The sequence below is a fragment of the Atractosteus spatula genome, chromosome 14, assembly GCF_055471065.1.
Source record: "Atractosteus spatula isolate fAtrSpa1 chromosome 14, fAtrSpa1.hap1, whole genome shotgun sequence".
Classification (NCBI taxonomy): Eukaryota; Metazoa; Chordata; class Actinopteri; order Semionotiformes; family Lepisosteidae; genus Atractosteus; species Atractosteus spatula.
Window position 1 is genome coordinate 41,467,465 of NC_142719.1, and position 25,051 is coordinate 41,492,515.

At 45.2% G+C, this 25,051-nt stretch overlaps 1 protein-coding gene across 1 annotated transcript in view; it reads right to left on the bottom strand.

The window, feature by feature from the left end:
• The window catches only part of ppargc1b (peroxisome proliferator-activated receptor gamma, coactivator 1 beta), a 64,902-nt gene that overhangs the window by 21,156 nt on the left and 18,695 nt on the right, over window positions 1–25,051 (bottom strand). The window contains exon 2 of the mRNA XM_088932422.1: window positions 137–322. Coding sequence (XP_088788548.1) covers window positions 137–322 — 186 coding nt within the window. The remainder of the gene's footprint in view (window positions 1–136; window positions 323–25,051) is intronic.

Consider the following 25,051-nt stretch of genomic DNA (forward strand, 5'->3'; position numbering starts at 1 on the left):
TACAACAGGGGGAGTAATTGACAGACATTACTCTTGCAGCTGCACCTGCATTATGGGACATTACTAGAGAGATGCGTCCCAGGAACTCGCTGGCTGATATCCCGGATTGGGGGGGACTCCCCCGTGGCAAGCTTACCTCAAAGAGCTCGGGGTCCCCCGAGCTATAGCAGCTGGAGGCTGGGGAGGCATCTGACTGGTCGTTGCACCATTGTAACTCACTGAGGCAGTTGACCGAGTCGAAGTCGCTGGCGTCCAGCTGGGAGAGGTCAATGTCGGGAAAGTCCGCATCCAGGCGGTCAGAATAGACCTCTTCCTCCCCGTACTGAAACAAGGACAAGGAGAAGGGACGGTGAGCTGTGCTGGCTGAGGACCGCGGGCCCTTTTCTCCTGTGGACACGCTTAAGAAGTAACCCCAGCTGCGGTGTCTTAACCTCTTTAGTGCTGAAAGGAAAGAAACGCACGCGAAGAATAAAACAAAAACAGACAATAATGCTCACAAGGGCATAAACAGACAGAGCCCTAGTGTATTAAAATGGGCACGGGTGGGAACACATTCCAAGCCTTTGGAAATGACCTTTTCCCAATACCGGCTACGTGGATAACAGCCGAGTCAAGACTAGCACACTCCTCAAGGCAGAACTACCCCATGCGGATGTGACTACACAAAGGGTGGCGGTGGTGTGGAACAAGATACCAGGAGTGTCTAGTGTCTACAGATCTCTCCCTGCAGTGGTCAATGGTAGCATGACTGCACGGCGCCAGGACTGATCAAGTCCTGGGACCTCCCTGGCTGCCCCTCCGGTGGGCCCATCCCGATGGGACAGCATCCCAGAAGGACACCACACATCCTCCTCATCCCTGTGGAGGCCCAGCTCACCAGGATTAAGTGCTGTTTTACGTCTCTGGGATGAGCTGGGATGATGTGAGATCTAGGGCTTGGAGGGCAGTGACCAGGCTCCACGAGAGGGATGGGACACGATCCTAACTGGCGCACACAAGCATCGCAGTCATGCGTCTTGTGCGTCTTCTTGTGGCAGCTGTACACTCTCCTAGCCTGTGGCTTTCACAGCAAAGTTAATCAACATGATAAATTTAACTATCACATCTATTAAATAAGATGTTAATGTACTTGCTACACAAAATGCTTGCCATTTTCCCCGATTGAGATTTCCATATTCCCAATCGGGAATTTGGTGCAGTCATGTGATGAGTTTCTTTTGTACTCTATATCTCATGCATGACAAGCCTGCTTATTTCAAAATGGCTGGGCTCTGTTACCCTGAAAAAGCCAAGTCTCCCGTTCTCTCCTTCCAAACTGATCACAGGAAAGCGCATTAGTCAAATGAAATATCTGACCAAACAGCAGCGCCCGACATGCTTCAAGGATAATTCTGAGTGACACTGGAGGACTGCAGAGCCGAGCAGCAGAAATCACCCCGTCATTTAGTACACAAATGAGGAACGAACAGCCTCACTAGCTGGTTCGTGACATGGGCTGTCATAATCGATATTGCGAAAAACATCAGCTTCCAGATCAGTGACCTTAAAGTCCATTTTCCGAATTTTGTACTTCAGTTAAAATCAGAAAAATGAACCCTAAAGTACCCTTCCCCTCCCAACAGCTTTACAAGTAACATCCATTAAATGTAAAGGCGCAGTTCTCCCAGAATACTTCCACAGCTCCTTGACATAAATGCCAGCCAGCCACTTGAGCGTCTGTGTCAGGCCCTGGAAGTCACAGCTAGCGGATTTCAACCTGCTGTTCATTCTTAGCTTGGCCTTGCCTTGCTTGTACCTTATCTCGTCCGATTGCGCAACGATCTCAGGTCAAGGCTGCTTAGCCCACTACGGGCCGCCTGCTTTCAGGAAGTCATCGAGGTCTCTCTTCAGCACCACTGGCTCGATTTCTATTCTGTAACTCACACGGCTAACGGGGGGGCGGGCAGCACAGCCAGAAGCAGAAGTCAGGCTATCGAGGGAGGAAAAGAGGAAACTGCATTTCCTTTAAAAAAAAAACCTACAGAAATACCCGTGGGAAGTTCTCGTCTGATCTTTATTTTTACACTCTGGAAGATTTTCTTTCCTTTTCAGGAAGAGGTGTCAAGCACTCATCCTGTTTTGAGTGCCGTGTGTTGGTGGAGTAGGAGGGAGGCGGCTGATTAGAACCGAAAGTCCCTCATGGTCGACCACAAACCGCAGCGTTAGCAACATTCACAATCTGGGCAGCTTCTGCCCGCACCGGGGATCCAGAGCTGACAGCTCAGGGCCAGGTGCAGACGAGAGCCCACGTCACCTGCAGCCAGCATGCTGCTCATAATCATCACAGAGCCCCTCGGAATAAACGAGCTCTGCCACTCCCACTCCCAGGCACTGCTCCGTGAAGCCACGGCATTTCAGTGCCCCAGGTGTGTGCAAAGTGCATTCTACCACATGTGTTTGTGCTGCTCAGTTTTGTGCTTGGTGTTGTTGCAGCTGCATAAGCACTACGTCAAGATTCACCATTTTACTGCGGCAGGGCTAGGGTGACAATGTCACTGATAACAGTAACAGCTTGTTACACTGCATGTAATTCGTGCCCGATCCTAGTAGAGAAGTGGAGAGGGAAAAAACATTTTTTTGGGCACCTGATATGTGCAAATCTAAATGTAAGCTACTAAATAAAAAGACATTACAGCCAACAGACAGCTGCCATTGTGATGCTGTTGCTTACACGAGTAAGAGGCATAAATGTTGCATTACACTGTCCATGCATATTTGATAAAGGGGACCACTGCATATAGACCATCTCCATTACACAAGTATGCTATTCACTTAACAAACCAAGAAAGGTCTTCTCTTTACAAGGACTAACAGCCTACATGACTGGATTCTATTGACTACTTAATCCTTTGTAATACATTACGTCATTCACCCCCACATACAAATTTAGAAAGTGCACAGAAATGGAAATGGAAGATCATGAATTGCTCTCCTGACTGCATGTCGGAAAACAAAAAGAGAAGAACAGGGGAAACAAACTTTGTTTTCCCATTTACACCCTGCGTCAAAACCATACGCAGCAGACAGGCTACTGCAATTTTCAGATTGACAACAGTAACCTGCAACAGTAACACTGTTTTCTGCAGAATCCAAGACGGCTAAGGTTTATTCCCGAAGACAATGCTCCTGGAATCCATCCGAAAATGTCAGAAAGGCTTTGAGAGATTCTGGTTAGGTGTTGCCCCTCTCTCCCCCAACACAAACTCCCTCTGCCCACAGTCATCCCTGGCAGTAGCCTGATGTGGCTCAGCAGCTGGCTGCCTGGTGTAGGGATCGGGGATCGGGGATCGGGGATCGGGGATCGGGGATCAGGGATCAGGGATCAGGGATCAGGGATCAGGGATTAGGGATCAGGGATCAGGGATGGGGCTGCTGATGCAGGTGAGCTCTTTTAGCACTCCTCTCACATCCCGCTCATGTGCCTGGGTGACTCATCGCAGCTCAGCAGACTGCTGCAGCTCCAGCCCCCCAAACCCCCCCCCACACACACATCCAAGTGCGCTACACGTCTCTGCTTACACTCCCAGGAAAACAGGAACCCAACAAAATCAATTCCCATGAATTCTTCCGGGCGACTGTAATTTCCAGACTGGCTCACTCTTTTCTCTCTCTTTTTTTTATTCTGATCTTTTGCATGATTTACGTTAAATCAATATAACATCCTTGAGTCCTGAAGGTCTGGGGCTCAGACATGCCGGACAGAAGAATTCGCACTTTGATTAAAGAAGCCAACCCGCCCACACTTTATTCAGTTCAGAGTTTAGAAAGGGTATCCTTAGCAGACTGAAAAGATACTGAAATGACTGATGTGGGTGCAGAATGATCAGGGCTTCCGTACGTAAGCCAATAACACCAGACCAGATTCTGAACATGTGACACTTCTTACCGCATTCTGAGTTTCCATACTGAAATGTGGCTGCAAAATAGTAAGACACAAGCAAATTATTATTTCCTGCTTCACCAGCATAATGTTTTACAAGAACGCACAGGTTCTCGTATCTGACATGAATCCAACTGCCCTGTAAATAGAAGTCTTGCCCTGAGCTGTATTCACTGCTGCTTAATTTTTAGAACACTTTGCTCTTTGCTCATTTGAGCAACAGGATGACCACTGTGATGTTGGGGGAGTGTGAGGGCCAGTCGACACTGGAGTCACAGAACCACATTGTCACTCACTCTGTCGCTAACGTACTGTACAACACCATTGTCAAACACTCAACTCTTGCCTCAGTCCCTCTGTAACAAAGCAATTGATCCAACCAGGTGCAGCATGCAATGAACAATACCTCTGTGCATTTCTCAGTGAAAAGACACATGCATGGACAGCTAAGAAGCGCTATTGTTACATTTGCAGTACCTGAGAGCAAGCTGTATTTGAAGAAATCAAGCTGGATAGTATAAGACAATCTTTACATTACTATGGATCATAATGCGGGCTCTGTTAAGTGCTTAAATGCTTACTCAGCCTGCCTTCCAGGAAGCCCACAAATTAGTTGCATTATCTTATCAGAATCATCATGAAATCCATTGTAGACTTTGAATGGAAGACTTTGAGAGGGAGGAAAAAAACAGACAGGTGATAAGAAGGAGTGAAAGTAACACTACTCTGGAATGTCCTCGCAGACAGACTGGTGCCCTCTGCACAAAACTCACAAAAGTCGGAGCAGAAATTTCAGCTGCAAAATCCAGCTCCTTCTTCAGAGCAGCATGCAAGAAGGAGAGTGTGAGCTGAGCTTCGGCAGGATGTGATGCAAAATGAAAGAGGCCTAGTCGAAGGAATGGCAGGTTACAGGTACAACATGAGCATCCTTAGCTTCCTTTTTTTGTACTGAAAAGACAAACATTTACCACAAAACCAGAATGTACCTCAGTCTGCTGTGATACATGTCTAAGATGCAAACGTGAATAGAAGACAAAGCTGGTGCACATAATTGCTAATCCAGGCACAGAACGCAGACGAGTCACACAGCTTTGGTGGAGAGACTGAATGCTCAGCAGTAGATTTAGAATTAACACAAATCACTAGGCATGGGCTTCCAACAGTCTTGTCATTTCTGGACAAGCGGGCCAAACATTGTTTAATGAAACCATGAATATGCAAATAGAGCACGGCACAAACTGAGATCTGTGAAATCCTTCCATGTATGCTTCAACAAGCCACAGACACCAGACAGCAAAGTGAAGCAAAGCAACGACAAACTAAAACCCAGTCTCCTGAGGTTAACATTGCATTTGCTGTCGTCCCGTGTTAGGAGGAAATACTTTTAATGCTGATGTTTCCCCCTTGAGCATTGATACTGCATTTGCAAGAAAACAGAGACAAACATATTAAAAGGGAAAGGCAATTGCTAAAACTGTTAAAAGCACAAGCATTTCTGTTCATCTAATTCAGTACTTCCTGTCTCCACAATGAAAGGTTGAGTGCTGAGTTGTCTGCTAAAAATACTCTAATTATAGCCTACATATGTTGATTACTGCACGTTACGTAAAGCTGTGCCAGAGGTCCAGGCATGTGCTTCAGTCACAGTGAAAGCAGCTCTGCTGTGGAGCCAGAAGGCCTATTGTTACACTGCAAAAAAAGCCCAGCGTTCAGGGAAAAGCCTTTTGGTTGTGTGGGGAAACTGCAAATTCTCTTCCTTCAGTTAAGCAGCTAATGTAACCGATCAGACCCTTTCCCTCACGAAGAAGAGATGACTCCTGAAGGGAAGACAGGCTGAGATTCAGCCGAGATTTTTTTTAAGCGTGCTTGCAGAAGATTTGCAGAGCAGGCACTGGGTGATGAAAAATATCTGCTCTGCTGTTTCCTGGGGCAGGGAGGGTCACGACTGTCATGTAGGGAGATAAATACAACGTGCTCATTGTGGTTTAGTTCTAAGTTTGTTTTACTTTATTTTATTCTTTTGAGAATCAAAAGGGACTACCAGAGGAATATGCCCACCTCCAGCGCGATCACCTCCCTCCACAGCTCCAACACACAGCGTGCAAGAGAGGATCTGGAAAGCTGGGCGCAGGGCGGACAAGCGCGAGGTGTCAGGAAGTACAGAAACGTGCGGGCAAGCACTGCGCCCCACCTTCTGTTACCCCGCCACTTCCTGCCCGGGGGTCCTCCCACCGCCGTTCACCCCAGAAGCTGGTCTGGTTCCGAAATCCCGCCACTGCAGCGACCCCACCGAGAATCCTGGCCGAGCACAATCTCAACCCCCGCAGGCTCGCCCAGCTTCCAAATCTCGGGGCTCTTGGAGGCTCAGCTCGAGTTTCGGATTTGAACAAGCCCACAGCCTGTTCATTTATCTCGAGTGCTTGGCAAGTTAATAGGCTCTTATCTGGGTGCCTGCTCTCTTGGAGCTGGCTGCTATCTAAGGTATGATATATATAGCCGTTATCCCCTGGTCTTATGACTGGTACACAAGCTGCTTGTGATGGGTCAGGCTTTTGAAATGCTGGCAAATGCCACATCCAGATGGGACCTCCAAGCTGACAATTCATGCCTGAACAAGGGAGACAGGCAGAAAAAAAAAAGCACACTGACCTGCATCCAGTGCTAACTGGATTACTCCAGACTTGAGCCGGAGAGATACAGTCAGAGCATGGCCCTGCAGAGGTTAGCTAGAAACACTAAACCGCAAAGGCTGTTCCAAGGAATGCTGGAGATCTGGAAAATCCACTCAACTCCACGTGGGGCTCCAACTCTCAAAATTCTCCGGCAGAATTTGGCATGCTTGGACGTTGCTGATCCTGTGCCAGAGACCACACTTTGCTCCGCGTGGGGTCGGCAGGTATTTAAATATCTAGCCTCACAAGGTCTCCTCTTATCCACGGTTAGTCGTGACAACCGCGCGCACATTCACCGCTGAATCCCAGAGTCTACCTCCACACTCCTGTATCTTCGCAACCGGCCACATCACAGACCACTGCCTTCAGGAAACTGGATAACTGGGTTAGGCCTCCTGGGAGGTGCAGGAAACGCTGATCTGGTTTTTGGTGGATGATGCAGAACAAACGTTAAAGAGCAACAGGTCACATAACGAGGATCTTGTGTCATAGCAACGCTTGCCACTACCTGTCTTGATGCGCAGAGTGACTTTTAATTTCAGTTTCATGCCAGGCTTTGAAGAATTGTTTTTCCCTGCCTCTCATTCTGCTAACAGAAGAAAAATAATTAATTGACTTAAGGAAGATTAATTGATTTAATTAAAGGACTTAAGGAAATAGGACAGTTAAAAGTAAAAATTGGGCCACTGTTGGCAGCTTAAGATGGCGAAACACAAAGCAGAGGGACTGCGGCTGAGATAAGGTTTTAACAAGTAGGCAAGGTCAATCTGAAAGGTCAAGCAGCCCATTTTCAGCCACAGCTCTTTCTGAACTATTGTTCCCTGAGCCACAGCAGCTGTTTACTTGCTGCTCTGTTTGTTTTCATTTCAGATGACTGTCTTACCTTTCCTGACACAAGGAAGCCTAGAACCGTGACAGATGTCCTGGAAGACCTGAATAAATATCACACAAACAACTTCGGAAGCTCTAGTTATTGGCGTTATCGTCTTTAAAGGTTAACAAGATCATTTCCCAAGCTTTTGTACTCCAATGCACAAATTGCATGGTCCCATATTTTCCGAAAATAAAATGTAAAAATGTATGGATACAAGTTTAATAAGAAACAACATTGTGGTAAATAGAGCTAAACTGAATATGTTTTAGTTAAATACGGGGAAAGCTCTAATGCAGATGACATTACTGAGAATGGGATGGAAATGAAACATATTCAAAAGTCTGCTGCTTTAATGAAACACGTGCTCTCTTTCTAATGTTCCTAGATACCTTCTTTTAATGAGAAGAAAAAAATGCCTTCTCTGAAAATGATTTTTGCACTGAAGCGCACCACTTCCCTCATTCTGATGGAGAGCTTTTCAGAAAAAAAGATTGATATTTACGGAATCTGGGTCCATAACATCAAGATGCCCCACCATCATTCCCAGAAACGTTTAAGCCAAGAGATGAACAAAAGGCCTGCCAAAAACTAAAACCATCTGTGTAAAGAAGTGCTTCCTATTTTCACACATGCACCTGCCCTTCATTTTCACTTGTGAGCTTCGATTCTGAGCCTGAAAGCAATTCTTTGGGTTGAGTGTGTGGATTCTGAATACTTGAGCTCCAGCCTGTCACCGTCTCCTGACTTGGGCAAGAGGAGTGAATGCTTGCTCTGCCACCCGCCGGATATGCAATTCAATGGCGGAGCCTTGAAAAAAAAACACCATCTCTTTAGCGCAAGCAACTGCTGTTTCATTTGAAACTGTGCCTTTGGAGATGAAGAATGCTTCGTGCATGAAGCTCAATGCTGATGCAAGGGGAAAGAAGTGACTTTGTGGAAACTGTACAAAACAAAAAACACCACTACGGAAAATTACCATGGCTTCTGCAGACCTCTTGAGGAATGAACAGAACTTCTTTCTTCACTGCTCACAAGACCCAACAGGATAAGTCATAAAAATGCCTGTCCTATCTCTCAGCGTATTCCATTCTGTTTCGCAACAATGGCTCTTTAAAAATCTGATGTAACGATGTTTCCTCAACTCAAAAGATTTTCCCCTCCCTCTCCTGGAGAACACCTGTATATGGAAAGCACAATCTTAAATGCCAGAACATCAAGTCCCCTTTATATACCGAACACCTCACTGCGCAAATTCCATCAAAATACAATACAAAAGATGAAGAAACTGATCCAATGCACAAAAAACATTCATTTATTTGAGCTAACAAGGCCAGGTAGTCATTAAACTCCCTCATTAAAAAGCTGTATTTTCTGATACCGGTGATGCCAAGAATACTCAAGCGTCTCCTTTTCCTTGACAAACAGTTTAACCTTCACGAAATGAAACTCTGCATTAGTCATACACTAAAGGTTATATGACAAATTAACACATCTCTGCCATGTAATCTCCCTGGAGACTCAAGAAATGTTGAATTGTTCTTTCTGCTGGTGCAGGGGGTACAGTCTTTATTGTCTCTGAAGATGCTGTTTGGTGTGCCTCCTTTAAAAAATAATAAATCGGGACATTAATAGGCAAAATGCATCTTTCGCCTTATCCCTATGTAGGAATGGAAACTGTAGAAGTACCAGTTGCAACCCCAGTACAATTACAGGGTGGCTGATGTAAAAATGGGAACTGGTCAAGAAATAATTCCTAAATATTTGTTTTATATTTTAAATCCCAATGCAGTGGTTCTGTTTTGGATTTACAGTAATAGAGATGACTGTATATGACTGACAGAAAAAGACATCTGGGTCCTCTTAAAAGTAATTTCTACTGCCTGATAATTGAATAATTTATTGTCGTTTTTCAAGCCTGAGAGGTAGCTCTTATGCTTTTTGGCTTCATGTAGCTCCATTTAACCATAGTTCTTTCCATACTGAAAGGTACAGTAGATGGTAAAATCAAAATGTAAGTGTTCCCGAAATTACAGTCCCAAGCAGTAGAATAGTTAATATTTGATTGTCATGGCAACAAGGTTCAAACACTCTTTAGATTTAGTGCCAGGAAAGTAGGGACTGTAACTAAAACCCTACAGCGCTCTCCGTTACCCTCAGTTTTCAGCTCAGGGTGGTTTAAATAATGCTGGGTAACCTAGAATTATGGGATACAGAAACAGACTCATATGATACTGTGTGTAACCTGCATTCTAGGTAGTTTCTGTTTAAGCCCGTGATTAGAGTAAGGACCCTGATGTCCCTCTTAGAGCTGGAGGAATGCCGGTTTTGAGATTTCAGAAAGCCAAATTTAGCGGGCCCAGAGCAGGCCAGATTAATTGAGCCTTTGCAAATGCAACGCGTCTGCCAGATCCGCGTCTCCCATCGCGATCCCGGCTAACGAGCGCCAGATCCGCATCAGGAGGGCGAGGCGAGTGTCAGGAGCGGGTCAAGGGCAGCGCCGGGGCCCCCGTGTTGGGCGCTCGCCGCAGATCAGTAATGGGATCTGATCAGCAAGAGGATTCAATCCACGGGAAAGGAGCTTTGAGAACCTGCCAGCTCATTATACCGAGACCTCTGCGTTGCCATCACGAGAGGTCCACAGGTTATACAGTACTGAGTGTAAAAGGCTACCAGAGCGCAGCTGCAAGGATTCGCTCAGTTACAGCTACACTTACAATATTCCACTAATCCCGTTCACTGGCAATTACCCGTCCGTCCTTTCTCGGGAAGACGCTTGTGCCTGGTGAGGATCCAGGAAGCACGGGGCGAGAGGCAGGACTGCACCCCAGATGGGACACCAGTTCTTTTCAGCAGTTAGAAAATATGAACCACTAATTACAATAACAGTAACGTGAGAAATGGGCAGGAGTATAAACAAATCTCTTACTGTTCTGCACAACTGAACAGCTGATCATGTGCTGTTTCCATTTGATGCATTAGGTATATTGCCCTACTAAGCCTGGATCATATAAGTTGTAAGTGTGTAAGTATATTGCAAGTGTTACAATTTTGACTCCAAGCCAGGCTAAGGGTGACACCAGAAGGTTAATACTTTTGGCCTGCAGCATAGGTCCCATGTCCGCTGTACTTAAAAGGTAATTTACGAGACAGAACCGATAAAGCCTTTCATTGTAAACTGCATTGTATACCACATAATATCACACCTGCTGCAGACATCAGAACTTCACCGCTTCAGCGACGGCGCTGTGTACGTAAGTTTTCTACCCATCTCGTTTGTTTCTAAATTGTTCCGTTTTGCAGCGTTAAGGCTGACGTGGGACAGATTAGGGACATAATCATAAGCACCTACAGTAGGTGAATATTTGCTCAATAACTGTGTAATGCTGTCTGAAAATATGCTTCTTCCAATGCAGATTAAGAGCAGCAATTTTCCTTCACAAGGAGAATGAGAGACAGAATCTGTAGCTGCCATCAAAAAGGTGTGTTCTATTGCTATTCTGCTGTATGTGCCCAACCTCTTACAGATAGAGCTCCCAGTCATGACAATCTCCTTCTTACTGTCGCTAATTGCTGTCACTTGACTGTCTGAAGCTTCTTAAGATATGACAGCATGTGAGCTCTAACAAGATTCACGACAATTAAAAAGGTTTCTCATCTTCTTTTTTGGGTGAGGAGAACGTGGGGTGGGAGGTGATGGCTCTGTGGATAAGAGAAAACCTGCAAAAGCACACCTCAGCTACGACTTCGAGGACGATGCTGTCACCGGCAGATCACAGATTCAGACAAGGACGTGGCAGAACAGCAGCAGCTGAGAGAAGGCATCTCCAGCGGCCTCGCGCAGCTGGTCCCAATGTCGTCGCGTCACTGGGAGCTTGGAGGAGAATATGCAAATTCCACCCAGCGTAATCTGTGCCCCAAAGCAAGAATCGAACCTGCAACCGTGGAGCCGCCAGGCAGCGGCGCTAATGGAATCTGTAATGTGGCCCTGGTGGGGTTGCAGTCAGTGTAATGACTGGGGGGGAAAGGTACCTCCTAAGGTGAGGTAGTTTGTTTTGTGCAACTTTAAATACCCCCAGAAAAAACTACTGCCTAAAAAAGGGCCAAGAATCACTTCATCAAGCGGTATTTTTGATTAAAAAAAGAACCAATCATTGTTTTCACAATATTCTATAAAAGCGAAGACCAAAACCCACAAACTCTTAAGCTTCTGAAGCACTGCCACAAAATTCATCCAATTCACGGGAAGCAAAGCAGAGCATCGCTGTGCCTTTTGTCATTCGCACTATAGGATGACACTTTGCTACAGTAAGGGTCCTGTTCACACCGCCAGCTCCTGTGCTCCAACATCAAAAGCAGCAAAGTTAGAAACACAGAGACTACAAGCAAGGTACATAAAGCAAAGTGGCTATACAGGCACAAAGCTTCTGAAAAGCTGGGTGCCTGTACTTTCATCTTCCAAGCAGAAGGCAGCTGATTAATTACACTGCCTAGCAAACAGCAAAGGTACAGTACTATAGAAAGCAGGCATGGGAACAGTAATTGGTCTTTTGCTGGATGTTACAGTTAAAGGAGGGAAGCCGAGAAGAAACGGGGTGAGACGTGAATCCCAGGATGGCACAGAAAATGAAAGGAAGGGAAGGGTTTGAAGTTGGGAAGGGGTCGAACAGAGTGGTGACCTTGCACAAAATCACCTGGGCTCTTCTGCCACGCTGGCGATCTCGCTGCAGGCTGACAGGTAATTACTTACAGGTAAAACAAGACACGAGCTGACTCTTTAAAAAAATAGCACATATTGATTGCACAGTAAAGGCACTCTTATACAGAGCTGCCATTGTCCAAGCCAAAGCCTCCATTGTGTAAGCCAGACATGAGACAGGGCTCTTAGAAACTACTGTGAAAGCCCATTTAATGGTACAATAAATTACTTTGCTCGTGCATAATAACCTGCTCTCCCCCCAACATTTCCACTTTCTCTCCCTCGAGTAGGTTGTTACAACAGGCTTCTGTTCATACTTCCCACTCCAAACCTTAACGGACTCTCGAAAAGCCCCAGTCCAGGGTATTTCACAGTGCTCCACTGCATGAGTGTGTGCACACCTGATGGAGAACTACATGAGAGGCAATTCCACTGTGATGGACAGTATATTAGAACACTCAGGAAGAGGGTAGAAGACTGTGTCTTGTGTTATTTTTCATCCCCCTTCTTTCATTTGATTATGATTTCTGACATTTTTAATCTGCTTTTACCAGAATTACATTGTGGTTTCACTGCTCTTTACTATGCACTCACTAGACTACACCACAGCAGAATCTTACTCTTTTGTACAAGAGCACAGAGGCCTGATGAGGCTTAATTTATTTGCAGCCTATTTTATCAATGTGGGCAGTCTCACCATTCTCACAAACATGTTTGAAAATGTCTTATTTTTCCAGAGTGGCTTACAGTAATTTGAAAACAAAATCAACAGAGACAATTTGTGAAAGGCAATTTGTTTTTAAGGAGGATAAATGTGATTAATTGGCAAATCCTTAGCGTGGTTCTCATTAAGGTTACAGTTTAAAGACTAATGAACACCATTTATGAAGTGCGGTGCATATGCACAATTAATTGCTGTTTCATTAAGACCAATGCATCTAAAATGGATCTTCAAGAAATCTTATCAGTTCCTGGAAATGTGTGCTGTTAACTTAAAACAGATTAGAGAGAAATTCACTGAATACACAACTTGCGAACTTAACAGCACAAAGGTTTGCAGTGCACCCCCTGCTTGGGGGGAGAAATAAGATCTTTTCTCTGTCATCCAAACTGCAGATTAAGAAGAAGGATATTTACAGTTGTGTTCCCACCCCTTCTAAAAAATACGTCAATACTTAAGCTTTAAATCAGTTAAACAAGGGAGAAATAATGGATCAGACGATCAGCAATACTCACGTCTGCAAGGGGGGGTATAGGGCTGTGCTTCGTATGAGCAAAGTCAGAGAAGGGCAGCTCTCAAGTTGCATCATTCATGTTTTACTGGCACAAGGTTCACTTTCACATGATCTTACATGAGATTCCCCAGTGTAATATTGGTGATGCGACAGTGCAACTGGATCTTTAGACTTGGATACTCCTGTGTTTCTGTCTCTAGCAGTTCTTGCTTTCAGTGTTAAAAAAACCCAACCACAATGCTTGGCTACCAGAGGCAGGGCTTGCTTGCTTTGTTTTTGATTATATAGAATTAAACTGTCAGAATAATCAGGTCAGTAAGAAGGGTAATAGCATTTTAATAACATAACTGAAATAAAATTTAATAATAAACCGACATCAACAGCCAATCAAAAACATCATTCACACCCTTGAGAATCAAGTACTGTGAATCACACAAGGAAGATATATGAAAATTTGTGAAGCACATCTCTGACTTCTTATTTCTTTTGCCTGCATCAGCTTGACTGGATTCATTTTAGATAACTAGGGACTGCCGGTGTCGTTGTGCGTCTGTGCCATTATGAAGCAGGTCCTCAAACTCAAAAAACTGGACCATTCCAGCATGGCTGAAGGACAAGACTAAATTCCTGCCTTTAAGAATCAGAGCAGTCATACAGCAGGATTACGAAGAAATATATGCAGTTTCTTACCATCACCTTCATCTAGAGACATGCATTGCATGTGTGCGTGAGCATGTGTCACCAGCTTGTATATACTGTTGGATTTTCTTTTTTCAAGCGCAGACGTCCTTTATAAAGGGGGGGTTTAAAAAGACCCACTGCAGCAGGAGCTGTTTGACCCATTTGAGATCTGAAATTGCCTGAGGCTCCTGCAATACCAGTGCTACAGTGCTGGGATTTGCACGCGTGTTGCTTCACTCTGAGAAGATCCACGAGGAAGGACCTGTATTTCTGCAGCAACGTTAAAGATGCGCAAATAATCCGCTTGTGCTTCTGGTCCACCTGCACAAGTTTTACAAGACTTGGACTGTAGTTTAATTATTATAATGACTTCATGGAATGAGGAATATGGTTATTGCAGCTTGTGAAAGGGGATGTGGATCACACACTACAATGGCTGTCCTTACCTTCAGACCTGCACAGCTCACCACTATGTTAAACCCTCACTTCAAAATGCTAAAATACTCAGGCAATTAACTCAAAAAACAAATACTTTTTAAAAAAAAAATATAGAAGTGATTCTTCGCGTGTTCCTTGTTTTGTTCATTTCTGTTCAAAAGCTAACATCAACCACTCCAATTTAGATTAGATGCAATAATATTCTAACATTAGACAATCACGCTGATGACATAAGAGTTATCATGTAAAAGAGAGGGATGAAACATGTTATAGACACTCATGTGTGGTCTTTTGCTACAAAGGCCAGGACAACACTGTATAAGGAACAAGACCTTACAGGAGAATAAACAGGTTTTGCCTGTCAATTACAGGCCCTGGACACTTTGAAACTGGGAATAACAGCTAAAATCCTGCACAGCTGATTGTCTCATTGAAAAAAAACAAACAACAGCACAAGCAAACCATCTGTTCCTACTGTGTACACGTCCTCACAAACCCACCATTCAGGGTATTAAACAGGACATAGGGCTTTCATCTCACAGAGCCTCACAACGTCAATTTTCAGACACAGCAAAGCCAGAGGACAGCTCTGTTGACTAAAACTATATTCCATACTGCAGCATCTAATGGCAGCAAGTCTGAGAAAACCTTACGTAACCTGAGGGGATAATGAAGAGTCCAGACTCAAAAAAACCTTTAGCACAGATTGCAGCAATAGGATTACAGACCCCTTAGTCCCCATCTGCTGCCAGGCCTCGAGTATGCAGATATGCCTAGACGGCGATTAGTGGGGTCACTTAAAATGCCATGGTTAACGTGAGGTTCAGCTCTTTACCAGAAGAGGGCAGTAGCAGCCTCCACTCCAGCAATCTCCACTTCCTCTGCTGTGATTTTTGCAGTGCTTCTGAACCTTGCCCAGGCTCCAGCCCTCCAGGGCAGGATTTTGATCCAACCGGCACATGATCAGGGATTTTAAAACCCACATCACATCAGGCTGCACATGAGGCACTTTGACCTGCACTGATATTAAAGCGCGTCATCAAGTGGAATGAACCTATAAAGGTGGCAGAGGGGAAAGCAAGGTCAGGCTTAGGAAACACTTCTTAAAGGAGAACCAAGATCACAAATCCTGCTGGTGAAGAGTGTCCAAAATACCAGATCAGCTCTGTTGACTGACAGAGCTCGCTCGATTCACATGAGCAGCCTCCCAAACAACCCTCTTTTCAAACAGCCCATGCTGTAGCAATCCTCTCTGTGAGCATCTGTGTCAGGCCCTGCACAATCCTGGCCAGTCCCCCTATGTGTGCTCCATCTTTTGTGTGATCTCCACCTCCCCATCAGAGCTATTCCTCTGAAGCATGAACTAAGTATAATTCATTCACCCTTGTGAAAGTTTGCCATCATACATCTGCACAGTGTTTGTACAATTATACCTTTTTAGCCTGCAGCATAAATTTAACAAGCCTTTACTACAGTTTCTCACAGTTTATATGATGGTTGACCCTCATGCCTTTTTTTTCCAGCAGTTTGCTTGCATTTCTATCTACATCACTGTATGTGTGCTTTTACTACACTTTGGGCACAGCAAACTTTTGCAAGGGTGAAGGTAATTCCGATTCTGACACAAGCATGTAGTGAATAAACACAGGCAGAGGAGGAAGCAGAGATTAATCTCCAGGGGTGAGCCGAGGAGGGAGAGTGGAGGGGATCTCTTTTCCTTTTCCAATTCATTATAATCTGTAACAAGCCACCGTCTCCTAGCACAGCCCAGCTGAACACTGCAGGCTTGTCTCAGGTCCTAATATGGTCATAGTTTTTGCACTACTGGTCTCTTACTAGGTTTCAGGCTATCCCTTAGGAAATGCTTTCTCCCGTCTGATGAAAAAACAAACAGCCACACAGCAGTGGTACTGGTTTTGTAATTTTAAGAACATAACAACGGTTACAAACAAGAGGAAGCCATTCAGCCCCTCTGTTTTTTTTAAAAAAGCCAATGGAATCAGCTAACAAACCATTGCTGGGTAGCTTGTGATGTCACGTTTTACCCACAACACTTTGGGTAAAAACTTTGCCTCTTGTTCTGTGATAAATGCTCTTCCAGGTAGTTTCCAGTTGTCGCAGTTCGAGTAGGGAGCGACGCGCAGCACGCACAGGCCGCAAAGGAACAAGTAAAGGTCTATTCCCTGCTGAAAAGGCAAGAAAAGAAACACAACGTTTCGCCTGTGGAGCCTTCTTCAGGTGTGAAGGGTGTGTTGACACCCACAGAAGGCTCCACAGGCGAAATCTTGCGTTTCTTTTCTTCTCTTTTCTGCATGGAAACGAACAATGAATGGTTTATTCCACTTGTCTCCTGTTTCACTGTTCGTTCTGAACATCTAAACGGGGAGGAAGAGAGAGATACCTGCGGTGCAAGACAGAAACTGTCACATGCCCCATGTTAAACATCCTTTGAGTTTCAGGTTTCAGCCTGCGCTGGTTTGACAAGAGCGAAAATAGGGCTCCTGCACAAGGTCAGAATTGGCCCATCTATTCTAGGGTGCTGCTGGAGCGAGGTTTGTTTTGAAATATAAACCCTGACTGAAGTGTCGCGCTGACCTTCACCGTGGAGGACGAAGAGACACCTCCGAGGAGCAGCTGTCACAGCCCTGCCGAATCTTCGACCCCAGGATTTTATGGTCCTGTGAAGCACTGTGCTGTAAAATGCTATAGTGTTGATGTTTGAAACCTCATCCACGAAGCACACGCACATAAAAATGCCTGACTAGTATTTTCAAACTGCTGTTTGTTGCTTACAGCTCAGATACTCGGGCCACAAACATCATCTACGTGATACAGTTCCACCTGCATCGCCATTTCAAACACATCCAGGCAGTGCTCAAAAACCAAGGCCCTGCAGAGCATTACAGGATATTAACTTTATAGCAGCAGCAATATAACATTTCTAATAACTGTGTCAGAAAAATGTTGTGCAGAGAAAACATCAAAGGTAAGTACAAGCTGAAATTAAATCCCAGGACGATCAGGCACACTATATTATTATGATAATGTTATTTGGATGACACTTTCATTCAAAGCAACTTAAGTTTATACACCTGGACATTTAACTAAAGCAGTCTGAGGGAGATGCTTTGCTCAAGCAGTGCTCTGTCCGGGACTGCAACCCACAGCCTTCTTGTTAAAACAGTATTTTAATCTGCACAGTTAACAAGAGTAGACCGTGGAGCCACAGAGGACAGGAAAACAAAAAAAAACAGTGGGAGAAGAAACCTCTGGGGGTCCCAGGATCCCCCAGGTATTGGGTTTGAGGTACATGTGTTATTTAGAGTCAGTGCAAAGTCCAGGGCTGATGTCCTGCCCTCCTAGGTCTGTCCCCAGGATTCTCTTTGCTAGAACAAACTATTTGAATATCTACTTTTTGAAACTAATACTAATAAGGTCATCATAAAGACACTGCATGTCTAAATTACAATTAATGACCTAAAACCCATAGTACCATGTGACCCAAATGCCCCAGTATTATATTCCAGTTCATGAAAGTGCACTTCAAATACCCCGCGTTACCGGAGAACAGTGCTGCGCTCATTACTTGCAGTTTAACTGCAGTGAGTAAATGTTTCCAATTTGTGTGCATGGGCCTGGATCTTCTGAAGTCTTAATAAAGGCTGGAAACCTGGAAAGTGACCTATTCCAGTTGTGGGCTCTCTGCCAGTTTCCAGGGATCCCCGGAAAACCCAGCGACTTCAAAGGTAGCCCTGGCGTATTCCCGCAGAATTCACTTAGAGGTTTTAATGAGATTAGCAGCAACCCAATCTCACCAGCAGACAAAGAGGAACCAGCAGGCAAAACAACATTCCTCTGAGTGATCAAGCCCACCATGAATTAATCATCACAGTTCTTTAACCTCACTTTAAATATTTAGAATTATAACCAACCCCACCCTGATCAGACACACAAGTTATAGGCTGGCGACTGCCAACAGATTGTTACTTGACAGGTGAAATATTAATTCAGATTTCACAGTTCTCAAGGATAGTATAGTATTTTTATTGCTACTTTATTGGACGCACTAACTACCCATTTCTCTCAGGACTGTTGTTCAGCTAACGTCTGACTTGACACTAACCACACTAACCGCAGCTGCTACTACTCTCAGTATTCATCCTTTAAATTCAGTTCTAAACTACCTTCAACATATCAGTCTCCTCTCAATCCAAACTTTTCTTATGTGATTCTAACGTGATTCTTTGCTTGGAAGCCACTGAATATATCTCTATGGCAGGATGCGTGTGCTATCAGTCTACTCCCGAAGACATGAAACATCACCAAAACAACTAGGAGTCTCGTTTTCAGAAAAAACAACAACTTTGCAGTGAAGCTCAAGAATCAGATTCAGCAAATACAACTGGCAAATTAAACATAAGTAATGGTTTTTATTTTTTGGAAACTTAGTCATCTGACATTTAGGCCTAACTCCTGCATCTTCCTCTTAAGGACAGGAGCAAGACTCCAGCTGCATTAAAAAGCAACATCAGGCTTTTTTTCCTGCTAGCAAGGTGTTTGGTTTGCTAAAAGGATTCAGAGTGAGGAGCGCCTGGAAGCTCACCCTGGCTGGTGGAGGACTGTGGCTTCTGGGATAGAAAATGGCACACAAGCAGAAGCCATGCCAACACAGGGACTACACGGAGTGACGCTAGGAAAGGGTTACTGGTCTGTTCCTGCTCCAGGCCCCTAATGAATCTGCCAGGATAAGCGATCGGTTAGGGTCGTTAAGGGTAATTAAACCAGGGTGTGCTGCTTCTTTTTTTATACTTCTCTTTGTCTTTGAAAGGCAGCTACTGTATCTTCAAGGACAAACCCAGCTATGTAACACGTGTTTTAGGTGCAGGAAGAAGACCGGTCTGAAACCCTTGAGGTTCATCTTAAGGTGACGGGCAAGGGGGCTCCTAGTCAGCCATTATCACCCTCCAAGTGCGGCCTCCCGGATTCCTCCAGGGAAGGAAGGTGAAGTCAGCTCGTCAAGCCACCGGAAATCCAATTACATATTCCATTTCAAGATGCTGACAGCGCCAGGACATGCAAAACACCCACCGCCAGGTACTCTGGCTGAAAACGGCTTTTCTTCCCCCTTCCTCACACGAACATTGTACCGTTTTGATTGAAACTCCCAACCAGTCAGAAAACTGGGCAAAACCAGGCAGTACTCAAGTCCATCATTAAGTTCAATAACTGTAAGACAAGTTGCTCCTCAGCATTACAAGCAATAGACCAGAGTCTGCAGTAAGTGCCATTACCTCTGAATGACAGCAAGAACCAGGCAATAAAACTGTATCCCTCATATTTTTTAATTATTTCATAAATTTAGTTTTTACAACTGTTTTAGCTTTATTTAGCTTTAATTTTAGGTTTTTAAAACCTATGGTCTCCTCTTACACCACAGGCAGTTCTATCAAAAGTAATTTTTAAAGCATTTGTAAACTCAAGTTTAAATACATTCAACTCTTTACCATGCCGGAGTTTCAGCTGGTATCCATAGCAGGTTCAATACACAGTGGATCATCAGTATGGTAGAGTCTAGGGGATAGTCTGTCTAGATTCAGCAATGGCAAGTCTTCCTTAACCAACTCATTAAGTGTTCTTTAAACAAGCAAACAGCAACAATCGATACAAACAGAGCATTTGCCTTTTGTTAGAATTCCTCATCAACATGAATGCTCAAATTGTAGGTGGCAGGCATTCAAGGTAATGCATGTCTTTGGTTTCAGAGCTGGTTAATGTATAGGAAACCATGGGTACAGGTGAACGCAGCAGCTGGGTTGATGTACCCAAGGGTGTACATCAGGGATCTGTATTAGGATCACTGCTATTTTTAATTTATATTTAGATTCTGGTATACTTATTAAATCAGGTAAGAAGATGATACCAAATTAGGGGGATAAGCTGCAAATACTGTAAGAGCTGCAAATGAAATTCAAAAAGAATTTGAATTCAAGATAGGTACCGTGTCACATTTTTTGTACAATTTTTGTAAACATGAAATACACACATCCGTTCTGAGAGCTATGAAGAAATCACGAGAGACATCTGCACTCCTCAGCATCAGCATCACCTGGAGGGAGTACAATGACATCCAGAATGGCCAAAACTGAGACAGCGCGGGCCAGAGCTGAACTGACAGGAGGAGCTCTACTGATGCCCCTCCGCAGCACTGCTTGATTGGAGTTCTTGACTGATTCGATTTTTTATTCTTCTGTTCAGCTGATGTAAACAATGAGCACAAGGTCACATAGAAAATGGCAGAGGAGAAGTCTCCATATCGCATAAGACATTATGCATTCTTTTGATAACCTGAATGAGGTCAACACTGCATTTTCCCTTACGCAGCAAAACAGGACACCGACACGCAGCAGTCTGTCCTATTTTAACTCGAACTTAACCAATATTGGTCTTGCAGCACTAGAAAGCTCTGCTACTCCGCTGCACCTTTGCTAAAATCGGCTCCTGCAGGTTCCCAAACCTGTCAGCTTCCCCTCATGTGAAGAGACGCTGCCAGTTCACCACAGGCGCTTGCCTTATCCTGGCGCACTGCAGAGAGAGTGGGGCTCCAGTGCGGCATCTCTCTGTGCAGGAAAGGTTGTGCATTTCTCCAAGGAGGCCCTGTGGTTCTACCTCCCAGCTTCCTGTCTTTCCTAAAGGTCAGGGTTTTTTTTTCAAATAAAGTGCAAATATCAGGATCCTGCGACACAGCTAGCATGCTAAAGAGGACAACTCTTTGGAGCTAAGCTGTCACATGCCAGCAGCCACACCTTAACCAACACCTTGCACACAAAATCCAAAGTCTGTCAAACATCGACTTAGTACAATCGCCTCTGCTAGGTGATCCATCAAACGTTTATGCACATCTGTCCCATTAAAACCCAGCTTTATTATCAAAGCAACGCAAAACCCCCATACTGAGCCCAAAAGTGAGCAGGTGCAGACACCAGAGAACCTGCTTGCTTTGGGAAAGACTGGATTATGTTTTCCTGAATCCAGAGGATCTTATGTAGGTGTAGTACTAAACCCGTTTTGTGTTCAAGAAGGTCAGATATCCGTGTCAGACAGAGAACGTTTATACTTCTGGGCGATACCAGTATAGCCAATGCACCGAAAAAGACATGGTTGGTCCGTACTGGAGATTGGAAAAAGAGCCCGATCCGGAAATACATCTGAATGTCGCTAAAGGTTTTGTCCCCTCTCTCTGTCGCCCCTAGCTAACCCATGCTCCATTACCTCCCAGACGCTCGCAGACACGGATCCATCCCGACATTCCCTCAGCTGCGCACATTCCCTTGCTTTCCTTCCTTCGTCTGCGCTTTTCCAGGTGAGGCAGGCAGCTGGTGTAGCGACAGCAAGCCAGCCAGCAAGCCACCAGGAGCAAGGCGCCGCACCCTCTGTAAAATACTGATTTTGTATTTTACAGGGCCTTGCGAAATTTCCTTTGTCTTCACAATCGGACGTGTGTGAGGCTGGGACGCATCGATTTAAGACTGCAGGCTGCTTGGAAAGACAGCCAACGCAGCTTGCTTTATTTATTAGGAAACTGAATTAGTGGCAGCCTTGATTTTGGAGCCATTAGCCGCTGTGGCTCCAGAGGGCTCTAGTCTGTTCCTCGTCTTAAGATTTCGCAAGTGCTGAGAAGATAAAAACTGAAAGTGGAGAGAAGAGGAACTTGCTATTCTAGTACTAACTTCACAAATGAGGGTGCACCCGGAGCACAGGTATCATAGGAAGAGTCTTTGACACACCAGGAACCCACCAAAACACGCACTCATTCATTCTTTAACTAAACAATGCGATTGGCCTGTCTTCGGACAGGCAGTGGGGCATGTTGGGAAGGGAGATGGATGGGGGGAAAATGGCACTTGGCTGTATCTCAAAACCCGTCCCCTCTCTTTCTCCAAGTTTCAGTTTTGTCACCACAGTTTCAGAGTGCAAGGCCCAAGTAATTAGTCACAATTTAAAGCATCGCTCGCTCTACTGGTTGAACAGGAATGTGGTGAAATGGCCCCACAGAGCATCAGCCCAAGAGCCAGGGCCCTGGGCGTCTCCGGTGCTCGGTTTGCACATCTGCCGCTTCTCTTCTCTCTCTGCGGCCTGACACCGTCTTTTATTTTTCCTTCTTTTCTGTGGCTGAGGGCTCGGCTGTCGGGCTTGTGGTCGGCCGGGCGGGCCACGCTGGGCCACGCCGGGCAGAGCTTATTTTTTTCATTTCCCAAGCGCTGCCCTGGCGTTTCCGTCTCGGGCTGCAGCGAGCAGAAGGCTGACGGGTTCGGAACGCCACGCGGGGGGCAATCACAGCACACGGTCGCGCGGCCACGCAGACGCACACGTGCCCAAGCCTAGACGCCATCCCGCGCTGCTTTACAAAAAGTGCTGACGCACAATTCTGATCAAGGCCACTCGCAGCACAAGGACAGACCGGGCTGCCTGGGAATTCTGCAGCCCAGTGATGCCAGCAGCACCAGGCCCTCTCTCGGGGAAGTAATTGAACTGCTCTGAAAGTGTTCCTCCTCCCCCAAGACCTAGTACACTTGCATGGCCCAGATTCGGCGGAGAGCGCTCTTCCGGTGCACCTCGCTCCCAGCTTCACTCGGGAAGAGCGCGGCTCTATCTTACAGGACGTGGGGCCGCCCAGCTCTGGAAGGCACAAGCCCTGCTTTCTGCAGCGCTTGAAATCCAGCACGGAAACCTACAGGCCATCTTGCTTTTGCAGGTTCTGGAAAAAAAGAAATGCTACCGAGTTTTTTTAAAAAAAATAGTCACTTTTGGATTCTGGTATTGCAGCACTAACACACATCTGTTCAAGGGGAAAATGCAAGAAAATACTTAACTGTAGTGACAGAGAAGTGAATTGAAGGCACAGCAAGTGTTGTCTCGATGACACACGTGCTCAAGATCTTTGTGAGCAGGAAGCAGTTCATTTTTTTTTAAGCCCACTCCATAATGATGCAGTGCCCCTTCAGGAAAACAAAGCCATCCCCACCTTCCATCGGAAAGAAAATTCAAAGGAAGTGAAACCCATTCATGTCCTCTCGTCACATCAAGTCTGATCAGAATGTAGAACTGTTCCAGAAAGCCCTGAACAGTGCCGAGCATGTGACACAAGTTATATTCCACTGTTCTGCAGCGCAACCAGCTTGCGGCTCTTTGGGTCTTTGTGTGCACAGTGGGAAAACTCCAAGTGTAATGAACTCACACAAAGGAAGATATAATTGAACCAAATTGCGCCCAGCTCCCACGTCGATCGTTCTCGTTCTGCATACCAGTCTGGGCTGTCTGCAGGCTCACTCCTGCTCCCTGTCTAGAGAAGTTATCATTCAGATATTGATTCAATTACTTTAATTAAGGGCTGAGCAGGGGCCTGCAGCCCACCGAGCTGCCTTTCACCATTGGCCTCTGTTTGATAGCTCACTGTCTATAAAGATTCCCGGTTTTCAAAAGGTCTGCAGTTCGCTCGCTTCCTTCACAAGCCTCAGAGCTATATTTCACTTGCATTCATTTATAGCAAACTATATATTATGTAATTGCTGCACTTAAGCCAAACAGAAAAAAACATTTCAAAAGGCAGACTCATCATCACCATAATGGCTAAACAGCATTTTTTTAATTTAAAAAAATGAATTTCCACTTTAGTATCCACAGTCTTTCACTGACCACATTAAAAAAAGAGATGCGTTGACAAAGGTATAATAGTAGTTCAGCATAACTCCAAGCACAAAAGGGAGCAGGTAACAGCGCACAGTCTGTGCAACTGTCTGGTTGCTGGGTAATGTGCGTCAGAGCGCGTCTGAAGCAGAGAGTCATGCAGAAGACTGATACTGATACTGAACACTTCATATGTGTAGGATACCTGAGCAGTTTTATAATGACTGGAGGTGCTTGTCAGTTGTACCTCCCCTTTTCTTGCAATAACAACGCAGCGCACACACATGCTACATATTTTCAATACTGGCCTATGGCACACCTGCACGGTCCCTGTTTTGCTGCACCGACCCAGTCCCCAAGCTTTTCAAACCATCAAGGGTGACTTTCACTTTTCGCCTGTTTGCCCACGCTATCTCGGGCAGACTTTGCCCCGAAGTCTCCAACAAGGAGACTGCTGTTATAAACGTCTGCAATAAGGAAACCTGCTATCAGGTTTAACTTGATAAAAATAAGAACTTAAGAAAATGAATAAACCAGGAGGCCATTCAGCAGTTAGTAGTAGTGTTCAGTGCTTAGTAGTTATTTAATCGAGGGGTCTAATCTCGAGAGCCAGATCAAAATAATAATAAACCACACAGGGGGCAAACATCATTCCATAAAGAGAAAGGCGCCAGTCTGTAAGTCTGTGATGGCTCCTGTAGGAAACCGTGAACTCGACTGCAACGGCATGACACACACTTCCTCTGAGGGAGCAGGAAAACTACGGCAATACGAATCTGGGTTCAGAGAGTGCGTTTCACGACTCCAGTCATGAGGGTATCTATTACAGTCAAGGCCGAACTCCCCAACTGG